The sequence below is a fragment of the Vanellus vanellus genome (assembly GCF_965231255.1).
Source record: "Vanellus vanellus genome assembly, chromosome: 3".
NCBI classification, from domain to species: Eukaryota; Metazoa; Chordata; class Aves; order Charadriiformes; family Charadriidae; genus Vanellus; species Vanellus vanellus.
The window spans coordinates 42,891,294-42,904,279 of record NC_138907.1 but is presented as its reverse complement, the minus strand read 5'-3'; the positions used below and the strand labels follow the sequence as shown (position 1 = coordinate 42,904,279).

Below are 12,986 nucleotides of genomic sequence, written 5' to 3'. Positions count from 1 at the left end.
CATAGACTACCAACTAGTTGACATCAGTTTCACGCTTAACAGAATCACAGACTTTTCCTCCAGGCCTTCAGTGTCCCTGACTAGGAAGTTAAGGATTGAAATCTATCACTTAGGGCTTCCATTTTAGACCACATGCTTAATTCCTATTTGCAATCCAGAATTTACTATATTATTTTTGATCTGCTCAACTGATAACAACCCCTTCCTCCAGTCCTAGTTAAAGAGCCCCAAACCAATCAGCCTGATTGATAACATTTTTCTTTCAAAGCACACTATTCCTGAAAGCAGACAGTGTGTGCTACTGAATTGGACGCACGTGCTTACAACATTGGAGTCTGAAGGACACTGGGGTAAGGCAAATGAGGTCTAACCTGCTGTGTTGGGTTATTGCCTGCCTAGTCTAGCACATCAAGAGACATTCCTAGCTGTCCGGGGGCTAATATACCCTACAGGGTGTTATAAAAGGGAGTGCGAAATATGACCTCAGGAATCTGTTATTCTTCACGTATACCAAGCACTAGAAAAGATGTTTTTTTCACTATGTGAAAAGCAAGTCTCCTGTTGCTGACAAACCTATGTGAAAATCTGTACTCGTAATAATTTCTGGCAGGGATATAAATTACCAAGAAAGGAGTTCTAAAATTTTGTGTTGATGGGAGTAACATTACTATTTGGGGAAGTGAAAAGAAGATGTTATTTGCTGTTATGACTAACTTATAGAAAAAACTTTAAAAAATAAAGCTATTTTAATGGCACTGATTCAAATCCATGTTTGTATTTATGTAAACAATAGTCTTTTCCTCTTAACTTTGCTCCTAAGTGCGAGGATACAGTAGCATGTTTTCATTTGTAGACTTCCTGTTCCCTTCAGTACCTACAGTATGTATATTACTATACTAAATGAAATAATAGATCATCTAACAAAGATCACTATGTGCAATACTGTATTTAGTGTTTCTATTTCAATTTTTTTAGAATGTTAATTTATATGAAAATAAAAGGAATAATAATTAAATAATTGCCTTCTCTCTTCACTGTCAGGCTATCCTGTAGTTTGCTAGCAACTGTTCGATCCCTAAGCACCACATCCCATTCAGGCTCCTGGGACCAAGGAAATACCTTTGTGAAGGGATCGGTGGAAACGGGTCTTCTCTTTCCTTGCCTTTTGGAAGCATAGTGACGGTAATTTCCAGTTATGTGGATATATTGCCTCTTACCCAGATGGCGGTAGGAAGGAGCTTCAGAGTCCTTTACACAATCAGACTATGTACCACTTACTTCTCTGGCTCGTTCCAGCAGTGCATTTTGCTTAGGTTTGTAACCTGTTCCTACTAACACTGCCTACGTAACGGTCTCAAGAAACTGCTATTAGGGCAAAACCATGCATTAGAAACTATTATCTGCATATTATAATGTCTTTATATGTATATATATTTATGTATTATATCATTAAAGTGTTGTCCGGCAACCTGGTAGGGCTGTCACATACATACGTACATACTACCCTTTTCACATGGACGCCGAAAGTGATTTGCAGACCTGTCTCTGGGAAGAACAGTGTCAAGGGCTGACTGCAGCTGGGGGTATCATGCTCTGGTCTTAAGATACAAGCTGCTACATAGATTTTCCTCTTTCATTTTATTCAGGCCCAACCTATTTGGTTGAACGTGCCTCTCCCATATAGCTTCTCCCCAGCCCGTTTTAAACTTCCACACAAAGTAAAGCAGCCCGCTATGTGTAGCACCAAAGATGACCCACAGCACTCCCAGGGTGGATTCCCAGCATAAGTTTCACCACTGCTCTTTTTTTCAGTGGGGGACAGTTTTTTACGGAATTCTAGACTAAGGTTATTTGGTTTGTTTGGGTGTGTTTTAAAGACAATGAACACCCTGTTGGTCCCTTCTTCCCCCATTTACTGCAACATCAAGCATACTACACTTGCAGTTGGCTGTAGTCCTGCAAGGGTTCTCACGGAGAAAATTCTGAGCCTTTGTTGATCACCAGCACCACATATTGCTCATAGTTAGTTAAACAAATGCAGCAGCTAAATAAGGACTTCTATGCCTAAGCAGCAGATAGGACTTACCGAGAATAACAGTCTGGTTTTATGAGGAGCTAAGAAAATTTGCGGTGTTTTATTTGCAAATTGAAGCCTTTCAGAAGCATGGTACTCTGTCACGTGTCATGACGCAGTAGTGGTTAGCTTTTTTGTAGTACCTTTCATCATCCCAAAGCACTTCCAAAAGTCAGTTAAGTATTAACCAACAGCGGCAGTGGGAATGCAATTAGTAATATCTTCCATTTTTTTCTTGCCCGATTTTTCAGTGATCGGCTTAAGAAGTTGGAAGCTGTTATCCATTTTATTGAGAGATGATATAGCAAGTCTTTGCCTTGCAATTATTTGTTTGCATACTCTAGGTTAATAAGTAGAGCTGAGTTTGCGCCAAAGTCATTACATCAGCTATTTAAGTTACACGAATTTTAAGCTGTTATGGACAGAATAAGTGGAAAATGATGGAGCTGAGTCTTTCTGAAGATACTGTGAACATCAGCAAAGGGAGAAGTCAAAAAATGATGCCCAGCACCATTCAGTTCTGCTGCCCATCAATCAAATGAGATTTGTGTTACAGAACAGGTTTTCCAGGCTTACGACAGACCCACATGTACCTGACATTCACCCAATCTGCTTGTACAGGCATCCCGTGGCAAGTCCATTGCCTCAAAAAGATGGTGTCTTTCTGGAGATAAAGGGCCCCTGTTGAGTCAGCACTGTTTTCTCATTTATTCACAGCTGCAGCTCAAATTTAAGCCATTAGAAACTGGGAGTCTTCATTTGTCACTCACCCCAAACTGGGACCCTGCCAACTCGGCAGTTCCACGGAGCTAGAGCTTAGCACTTACTGTCCCCCTCCTTCCCCTGTCTCACACCACCACTCTACATTAAGAAATACTGCATCTATCTGACCTAAAGCTTTTCTTCATCTACCCTTGCCTTGCTCTTGGATGGCTTCCACAAAGGGGAGATTTTTGGATTACAGCATATGCCTCTGGCGCGGTGGGGTGGTTCAGCAGTCGGGCACTCCAGCAAGAGGCTGGGAGAGCTGGAGCTGGAGCCTGGGCTGCACAGCGAACAGTAGAGGTTCAGGTGGGTGAAGCTGCCTGCAAAGCAGGAGAGTGGCTAAGAGACAGGTGCCAACGAGAGAGCGGCGTTGGAGGAGACTGATGCCGGAGCTGCTTTCGAGCCAACTGACAGAGGCACTTGCAAGTTCTGAGCAGAGGGCCCTGACCATGCTTGGGTAGCTAAACCACAGCAAAACAGTAATTCTCAAAACCAACACCTATTAAAAAAAAATATCCCCAAACCCATTAAACTGTTGAACTATGAGAGGATTTGGGCAAGATGGGGAAGGGAAGGGAAGAGAGCAGAGAGCTCCTCCAGGTGTCAACTATAGCACCATACGGGACATAGCCCTCCCTTGCTAGCTGTGGTCCAGATGCTCCTCCTTCTTTCAAGACTCATGACAGGCATCTCTTCTGGTCACGTGGAGGTTCATTCCTCAGTGTGAGAACTCTCTTTCCTCACTAAAGTTTTCCTTCAAGATTGTTTTGCAACTATCTTCTGTCTGGGTTCGGAAAAAAAAAAAACAAAACAACCAACGAACGCTACCCTACCTTTCGAGAGACATATAGTGTACTCATTCAAGAGCTGATAGCAACCATTAAAGCTCACCGATATCTTGCGATTTACTTTTTCCTGCCCCCTCTGAGTAGTTTGGTGCCTATTACATAAGGATCTAGCTGTATTTAAGCAAAACCACTTAGGTCAGGGTAATAGTTACTTCTCTTACCACAAACGATGCCAACAGTTCAGCCAGTGGTGGAGCTTTGGTTGTCTCCTTGTCAGTTAACCAAAAAGTCAAAATTTGTGCATGCAGGATCAACGCCAGGATCTAGGATTAGTGCAATTTATTTTTCCGTCTCGCTTTGCAGATACTTTGGGGGGGGGAAGGGGGAGAATATACTGATTAGAGAGCAGTTGGACACAAGGTGTTGAAGCAAAGCCCGTACACCTGGATGCCATATAACCCTAGAGTAGCTTTATTATTTAATCTATAATTTAATAGTAGACCTATAAAATAATTACATTATACTTAAAGCATTTCTTCATTTTTGTTTTCATTTATAAAACAAGAATTAAATACAGTTTTAACCATTACAAGCTCAACTCAGTTTTTACATAAACACAGCTCCTAGAAGGAGCTTTAAGCTGCAGCATATTCATATTGCAAATTGGTGAAAAACCCAGGCAGGGCATAGCTTAAAGATAAAGATTCTTGCACGTTTTTCTTAACTGAAGTTACTAGGGTGCTTTTCTCTCCCTAGTCCAAAATGCCTGACTTTCAAGTGGAGACTGAGATCCCTGGAGTCTTCCTAGACTATAGCTATTGCCACTCCCCCACTGACACCCCCCCACCCCCAACACCCTCAAGCCTGAGCTGAATGGTGCCCCTTCGGTGGCTGTTGCCACGCTGGTAGCACAGCAGCCACAGCCTCGCCAGCAATCCCTGCGCGAGGAGTCTCTTCTGTGCACTTGGGCCACGCTGCAAGACCGCAGCAGAAAAGCCATGGCCGCTCACGTAACAGGGCTACCAGACCTGGCCAACCTCATCCTGCCCGTGCCAATCCCCGTAAACCGCTTGGTGAGCTGCTCGTGGAGCTCAGTCCTGAAAGCCTCTTAGAAGCGCCTGTCTCACAGAGAGGAGAGCTGTGGCACTGAGCCCCAGGCTGGCCAGAGCGCCGAGCGCGTTAACCCCTTGGAGCGGCTGCATGGGAAGAGGCTGGCGGGGAAAGGGCTCCCTCCCACAGCAAGCTGGTTTCACTGGATGCAGATGCTGAGCTGCGAGACATGCATCAGGGAGTCGGCGTGTCATATTTAATGTGTAAGCTTCAGACAATTGAGCACGCACGGGCTTTGGTTTGGGGGAAGGGGCTGGCTTGTTTTGAGACATAGGATTTTAATGCAGCTGGGACTAATACAGATCAGAACTGGAACAAACGGGATATACAGGACATGCTAAACTCCATCAACTGAGTAACAACACAGTATGATTTAAAATGAACTGCAAGTGTTCACCAACGCTGATTATGTAGGACTCAAATATTGAGCGGACCACCAGTAGTGCAGCAATTACAACTTCCTTACTCTCTCCCCGCTCCTACAGCTGTGACCCATTCCAGGGGCACTGACTGATGGGTTTGTCCTTTAACACTAACACATTAACATGGTTTCCAATCACGGGAGAGACACCACTCCCCAAACCTGATGACACTGATGCAGCTTTTGTATTCGGCCCAGCAATGACCACATTTCGTCCTTTGTGCGACAGTGCTTTTATACCTTAAGCGAAACATCGTTCCCTTAAGTGTTCTCAGCTCCTCTCCCACTACTCTCCCACCTTCCCCGGTCTGAGCAGGCATAAATATAAGGTCATAAATGGATATCGTCCTTTTTGGAGTAAGAAACACACGCATATCTAACACACAAAAACCTACCGAAAGCCTAGTTAAACCATGTCCGTTTTAAGCCAGGCAGCTGACCTAGCAACCGAGTCTCTTACTCAACACATTTTAATCTCTGGCATACTCTGCCACACGAAAAATATACATGGCTAGGTCTATAATATTTTAAACAGCGGTTTACTATAGCTAGGTTACAAAAGAAACACTGCTGCAGAGACCATGTGTTCGATATGCTCTAACCACAGCAGCATCAGGACCCACCCTCAGTCTGCTCTGTGGTCACGGTGGCCGACCCAGCGCCTCACCCTCTCCCCCTCACTCCTTATCTGCCGCTCAGACAGGAAGCCCGGAACCGTTTGTCATCATTGCACAATTAAAGTTGTCTTAAGGAGATGAGCCTCATCAGAGAGTCTCACTTGCTTTTCGCACGTCGCTCCTCGTTACTCTCCCTTGTCCGCGTCCCCCAGTCCTGGGCAGCACCCCAGCACTGCCAAGTGGGAGCGGCACGCTCCGGACCAAAGCACGGGGAAGGCGCTCTCGTCTCACGGAGGGGACTGGAGTGTAGGGCAGAGGGCTTTACTCCACACAGTGGAAACATTTAATGCTGGTTTCAGCCAACCGGTCGCTTAGCTGATCAATCCCAACTTCTGGGAGCCTGCTCCACTCCAGAAGATTCAACCGCCAGATGATATTGGAAATACAATGAAACTTTACGGTGAAGTGCCTAACAGCCCATTAAAAAGCATTATTCCAGTAGGCAAGCGACAAGGAGCCTTTCCTTGCTGGAGAGATGCCTCCTGAAAGAGAAGAAAAAAAAAGAAAAAACAAAAAAAAAAGGAAAAGAAGAAACAAACCAACAAAATGGACAGTCCGCTCAGTGGGAGAGGAGAGGCAGCAGTAAATCTGGTGGGGGCAACACCAAGCAGTCGCTACACGCCTGCTCTCACAGTTTGCCTGAGTTGTTAAGATTCACAGACATGCAGCGGCACTGCTTGACCTTCTGAATTTTCTTAAGTCGGAAAGGTGGGTCCATCTCGGGGCACTCCAGCTGCACGGTCGAAGAGGTGACCTTGTGTGGCTTGCAGAAAGCACAGGACTGGAAGGACTCCTCCTCCTTTTTCACGTGCCGCGGTATGTAGAAGGAGTTGCACTGCCCATAGCAAAAGCGGTTGATGATGGTGCGGCTGATGCAGCCCTCCTCACTGACAGTCTGCCGCAGGGGCTGCGTCTTGCACCAGTCGCTCTTGAGGTACTTCCTTTCGGTGACCACGAGGGCCTCCTGGCTGGAGGCCAGCACCTCCTTGTTCAGCTGCTGCCTCCGCTCCGAGTGGTTGCTGCTGCTGTCTTTGTATGGGGAGGGAATGGCGCCTGCAGGACGGTTTTTCCTGGTGTCTGTTACTCGAACCAGTGCTGCCATCAGAAAAACGGACAAGGCAAATTTCCAAATCATCCTGCAACGGCAACACAAGTAGCTGTTAGGAGAGACACGTTCGCAAACCACAAACTTGTAACGGAGTTGAACTTTACGCCTGCTTTTAAAGAAGTGGCGATCCTACCGCCTTTGTAATCCCACCACTTTTCCTAGGAGATTAGCTCTGCTCCAGGGTGATTATTTATCATGAAGAGGCCAGGCCCTGTAGAAAGTCACGTCACTCCTCCCTCCCACCCCCCAAGCTCTCCAACTACTCTTTTTTCCCCCACAGGGACACTGCTGCTTTGATCACTGAAGCAGTGATTTTTACAGAAGCTTCAGCCAGAAAGGTTTCCTCCTTCTCTCTGAAATCCTGGGCCAAACAGCTGGGCAAACTCCTGGCTAGCGAAGGCTCGGGACGCTCCTGCCAACACTGTGACAGCTGATTTGGGGACGGCGGGGGAGAGGGGAAGGGAATACCAGGTTACACAAGGTGAACTCCCATCTGCCTCTCCAGCCCCCGAGTCCCTGTCCAGCCTTGTTCCACGTAGAAGTAGCGAGAGGTGTCCAAGGGCATACTTTTATTATTTTAAATTGCTTCTGAAGTTTCTTGGGTTTTTATGGCACTTACAGTCTTGCATTTGTTGTCTTTGTGGGAGGCCGAAAACTTGATGGATTTATTCTTGCAGTAAGAGGAAATTCCTAAACACAACTTTGAGGACTTCATTACTGCAACACCTCTTAGGCAAATGGTTTACGAAGGTTTGTAAACAGGAGAGAATTCAATATTTATTTTAGACATTAAGGAATAGGGTAGAGCATAAGCCAGTTGCTAAGTTAAAATAGTCAGCCAGTTGGCAAAAACATTTTTTCCTATGGTTGTCTATTAGGATTTCTTGTTCTGTGGAGCATCTCTTACCAGCTCTTGGATTTTCATCAACCACTTGTCCAATTCAGTTTAGTAACGTGTCTCAATGCGCTTCCAGGATATCAGAGTAGACGTACTAAATTTCCTCATAAAGTCAATGCTCACCAGTGAACTGCCACAATGCATTTGACACTTCATGTCACGTTGTTCTCCCTGGGAAGGGACAACAGAGGCTCTCTAGGGTGCCAGAAGTGAGTGCAGCCCAGAAGGTTCCCGTTTGGAGGCAAGGACACTTCAGGACTTTCTGGAAGTGCTCTGCTCACCTTTGTTCTTAATGGACTGTATTTTTATAATAGTGTACAGATGAAAGACTCAACTGTCTCTTCCCTGTAAAGCTTCAAATCCTTCCAAGTAATGATTTTTTCCCTTTAGAGTGATGCCAAGTCAAAAAAAATACCGTCACACTGGTAAATATAGATACGTCTAACACTATAGATACTTGAGATGCAGCATAGGTACTCCTAACATGAAAACATGCCATTTTCCAAACAAAGACACCAACAGATCAAAAAGTGTTTGCGACAAAGGTGCAAGAGAAGATCACAACAGCAATAACAAATCCTTTTCACCTAACAAAGCAGGCCTAACTTATTCAACCCCTATGGAGATAAAGAGGAGGAACTACTATAGCTGACTCAAACTAGGTGAGTTAATATCCCTTGAGGTGATTTTCTAAGTTTACAAGATCTCAGTGTCAGACTTTTTGACTAAATTTCTAAGGGGAGAAGTTTGAAGTGCTGAAGGGGAGGACAGTGCTAATCCTATAGCGGTGAACGCAGCATACCACCTTTAAATGGATACCAGTACTTCTAAAACTCAGATAAGCTCATTCATCGGCAACCATGCCAGCTGCCCACTGACACCCATTGTAGCCATGGGTGCTTTAAATCAGTGGCCTATTTTCACACTGCTTAGCATTCAGCACGCAAGTCCAGAAGTTTTGTCCAGAGTCTTTAAATGAAGCAAGACTAGACTTGGCTTTGCTCACAGGTATTGTCGCCAAGACCATTGGATGTCAACCCACACAGCCAGGCCAAAACCTAATCAGGTAATTAGTTTCAGTTGAATATAGTGTTCCACGCTTCCTTTCAAACTGTTCTCATGTTATTCTGCACTGATGGCTGCATTTCAGTAGTAGATAAAACAACCGATCCCCACTGCTTTGTCTTTTATACAGAAAGGGGAGGAAAAAACCCAGGAGCTACAAGCCTACATGTCCTGGAAAAAGACAGAGGTGAGCTCTCCACAAGATGCCTTACGCCAACACTCCTCAGGCATACTCTTCTACTCTCCTCTTGAAACGCAAGCAATTGTGATAACTCTACTGTCTTTCAGGGAGGGGGTCTGGCCCTTTTCAGCAGGGATATCTCCTCTGCAGTCTCATTTCCCTGATCCTGGTGGGGAAGAGGATAGCACAGGTTCAGAGGCACATTAGGAGAGACACGCTCTTTCCCCCACCCCTTCCTCTTTTCTATGGGAAACCCTGCCTTACCACACCCACCCTCTCATCACAAAACCCAAGTTGAAACCATTCTCCTTTCACGTCAAGGATAGGGTCAAGTCGAAAGTCTACGGAGGAATTCAGGAAAGCTGACAGCTAACAACTCAAAGTCTAGAATATAGAGAAATATTATAGTAGCTTTCTAATTACTGAAATAGTTTTATGTAGGCATGGAGAGCCATTCAACTGAGTAAGTAGGATTTATTCAGTAAGTCTATGTTTATAACTAATAAAGCATTATTAATGAAAGCCGCTATTGTAAGGTTATAAACCAAATGCTGCAGTCCATGTTAGCAAGTACTTCTACAGACAGGTAGGAACACACCGCCTATTTCTGCCATTGAGCCTTATCAAACCTGGACCTTAAAATGTTTACATAATAGAATAATAATCTATTTTACACCAGCAGGTCAAATGTGCATCCTGTCAGATCGTGGAATTTCTAATCACAGGGTTGCCCCTTACTAGCCTGCAAATCACCCCTTTCTAAGCCCTGGCACACAAACCCCCTATTCAAGCAAGGAAGGGTGCAAACAAGGTCACCTGGTGCCAGCAACATGCCAAGGACTATATATTTTCAGCACTCACATGCAAAGAGAAGAGAAACCTCAGTATTCTCAGAGATCGTTTTGGTAAACTCAGCCTGAATGCAAAGCAACATGGTGAATGCTGTCTGTCTGCAGACAGAGCGGGAGGAGAAGGAACACAAAACGTACCGCAGAAGAATCTGGCGTCTGGCAAGAGCAGGGCAGTTCTGTCCTACTTGGATGTCAGAGAATGTGACAGCACGTGGCTGAGACCGAGCAAGCGAGAGCTGCCTCAAGAGACCAAGGCCTCTGAAGCTTGCACAAACGCCAGCCTGGGCCCACCGTTCCCACTGCACTGGGGGTCCCCGTGGCAGAGCTGGCGGAAGCTCCCCTGTGACAGTTTTCAGCTTCTCCAAGCGTCATCGCCAGCTGCTGCCAGTTCCCCCCACCCTTTTTTTCCAGTGCGTGAGCTGGTGCAGAAAATAACTTAACCTTAGAGTAGACACCAAACAAGGCCTAGCTGCATTTGCATTTCACGTGCTAAGTTTTTATCTCTTTGAGATAAGGAAATCAGCATCAAGTCTGAGTTCATAAACTCATCAAACCCGTCACACTGGAGCTGGGCTATCAGGCACCTAGGAGTGTAAAAAATCCTTGGCCAAGGAGGCAAGAACGCCAAGATCCAGCTCTGTAATCTGGAGAGGTCAGGGCACGCAGCTAGGAGGGGAAGACCCAGGATCACCGTGTCTGCCCTTAGCTTTATTTCTTCTTTGTATCCAATTACTCTGTAACATAAAATATCTACCACGGCAGGCTCCCTCTTGCATACCGACCTTCTGGCCCTATAACTCATGCATTCTTGAAAGCAATCCAGCTCCGGAGCAGGACAGGCAGTAGTGTAACCCCCAAAATAGCCTATAGTTTTGTGGTTAGGGCACTTCTCTGGGAACTGGAGTATTGGATTTGACCTCAGAATTTTTGGAGAAGTCCCCCAACGCAGAGGTGGGTGCTATGGCCTGAAAGGCAGGGCAGGAGGTAGCGGCGGCGCCCAGCTGTGCTGAGTGACTGCGCCACCGTTTCCGCCGGTTTTCAACGGCGTGACCAGTTTGTCAGCTCAGGATGCAGTATCTGACTAGAAATTCCTGTTCCGTAGATCGGCCTACTTCAGGGTTGCAGGCGGACAGAAAGAGAGAGGGATGTAACTGGAAGATTGCTGCAATATTTTATGTCAGCTGCTCAGGAAATCAGCAGGTGTGAGACCCATTTGTTTGGTTTAGCATGCAACACCTACAAAGCACGCGGCGCTCTCAGCATTCCTGGAAGCATCCAACTCTCTGATCCAGGTATGACACACAACCGTCTCCTCTGCACCAGGCCTTCCTGGGAGGGGTTCAGAAAAAAAGCCACGGCCAACGGTTTAAAAAAATACATCTGCAAAACCTGTCTTACCATGGAACTTGAGAGCCTACCTGTTTAGCTTAGTCACAGGATGGATTCAGCCTGTAAATACACATGGGTGAAGATTTAGTACTACAGACAGACCTATCCTACACCCATCAGAAGTACCGTAAAAGCCAACAAGATGATAAACAAATTCAGAGACACTTTACTTTTTCAAAATTTTGAATTTAATTAACAGATAAAGAGTTTGCCTTGGAAAATAGTTTCTCTTCAACTACCAGCAAAAGGCAAGCACTATAGGCTAAATTAAATCAGGTACAGTTCTGTGGCACAGTACATACACAGTCACATTTGACCACCTGCAACACTCTTTTCCAGTTTCCATCCTGCAAACTTCAGAGACATGACAGCTGTCCTTCGGGATCAACCATTCAGCTGACTGTGGGAATCCCTGTTACCAAAAAATTTGCTACTCCCCACTTACTTTCGTATTAGACCTAGTCAAAAAAGAATCTGTATAAACCAGCTGTACATATATTAATGTAAGAACACAGTGTACATCGTCAGTTCTCAGCATTTAAGAGGGGACACAAGAAGTGTTCCTTGAAGACAAGCCAGGCAATAACTTTTCAAAGAACTAAAACTTGGCTTTAGCAACAGATGTGGGAAGCCAGGAAGTATCAGATTCTCTACCAGGAAGCCAAAAATGCTATTTATTTAATTTATTAATAGTTAGGCATGATTCTAATGGTACAACGTTCACATAAAGTCTATACAAATCAGGCATCTTTGTGCAAGGGAGGCATTTGGTGCTAACTTCTCCCTTTTAAGTATCCTTTGGAAACTATTGCTCCTGTGTCTCAACACCGTCAGCAATAACTGAGCACTGTCCTGTATCTTTCTTTGCGCAGAGCCATGGGCTTCTCAGTAAATCATTCCATCATTAATAGATTCCCATTATTAAATTGCCAAGACTGAAGCCATCCACAACAACAAAATGTGTAGCAGGCTGAGGAGATGGGGTTGGGGAGGAGGCAAACGAAAAAAAACAACAACTCAGAAAACCCAGTACTGCAGCTAGAATGTGTTATTCAGATACAAAATCTCTGCATTTTAGCAGTAAAGAGGAGTTACCATGGACTAGGAATACTAAGCATCGCTTTTTAAAACCACTGCACGCAACACCAAAGGGAAGAATTGTTTAAAAAACAATAATTAATGCTATTACAAGCAGAAGTTTTTCCATTCTTGCCCTCTAAGAACCTTCTATAGTGATCTGAAAGAAAGCTATTTCATTGCATCACAGCCCTAGCAGTAGGTGGTAGAAGGGGAAAACATTTCTTTCAGACTTAATAAACTCCTTGTACCCTTGCTGGCCAGCTTGGATGAAGATCCTTCCTGCTCTCCATCCCTCCCTCTCCCTCCCACCAAGGAGACCCCCCCTTCTGTTTCCCCTGCACCAACACCTCTCCCCCAGAGAGGACCAAGCAAGCCCACAGGGAACACCACAAAGCTTTGAAGGAAAGAGGAAAGGTCTCCCTGCAGTCTGCGTGCCTCAGGAACCGTACTGTCCTGCCCGGGCTCTTGTTCTGTTTTTGAAAGTGGGGGTTTCACTGATGCCAGCCAGCATTCCTCAGGAGAGGACAGCGTTTCCTCCGTAATTCCAGAACTTCGAAGTTCTCCTTGTCAAGAGAGTTC

The 12,986-nt window shown here is 45.3% G+C and overlaps 1 protein-coding gene across 1 annotated transcript; it reads right to left on the bottom strand.

The window, feature by feature from the left end:
• Nucleotides 1-6,463: 6,463 nt before the first annotated feature.
• Nucleotides 6,464-6,971, bottom strand: GREM2 (gremlin 2, DAN family BMP antagonist; the record flags this gene model as incomplete). The annotated part of the gene is made up of 1 exon (XM_082480492.1): nucleotides 6,464-6,971. Exon 1 carries the CDS (start codon nucleotides 6,968-6,970, stop codon nucleotides 6,464-6,466), a length of 507 nt encoding a protein of 168 aa, XP_082336618.1. The 5' UTR covers nucleotide 6,971.
• Nucleotides 6,972-12,986: the final 6,015 nt, after the last annotated feature.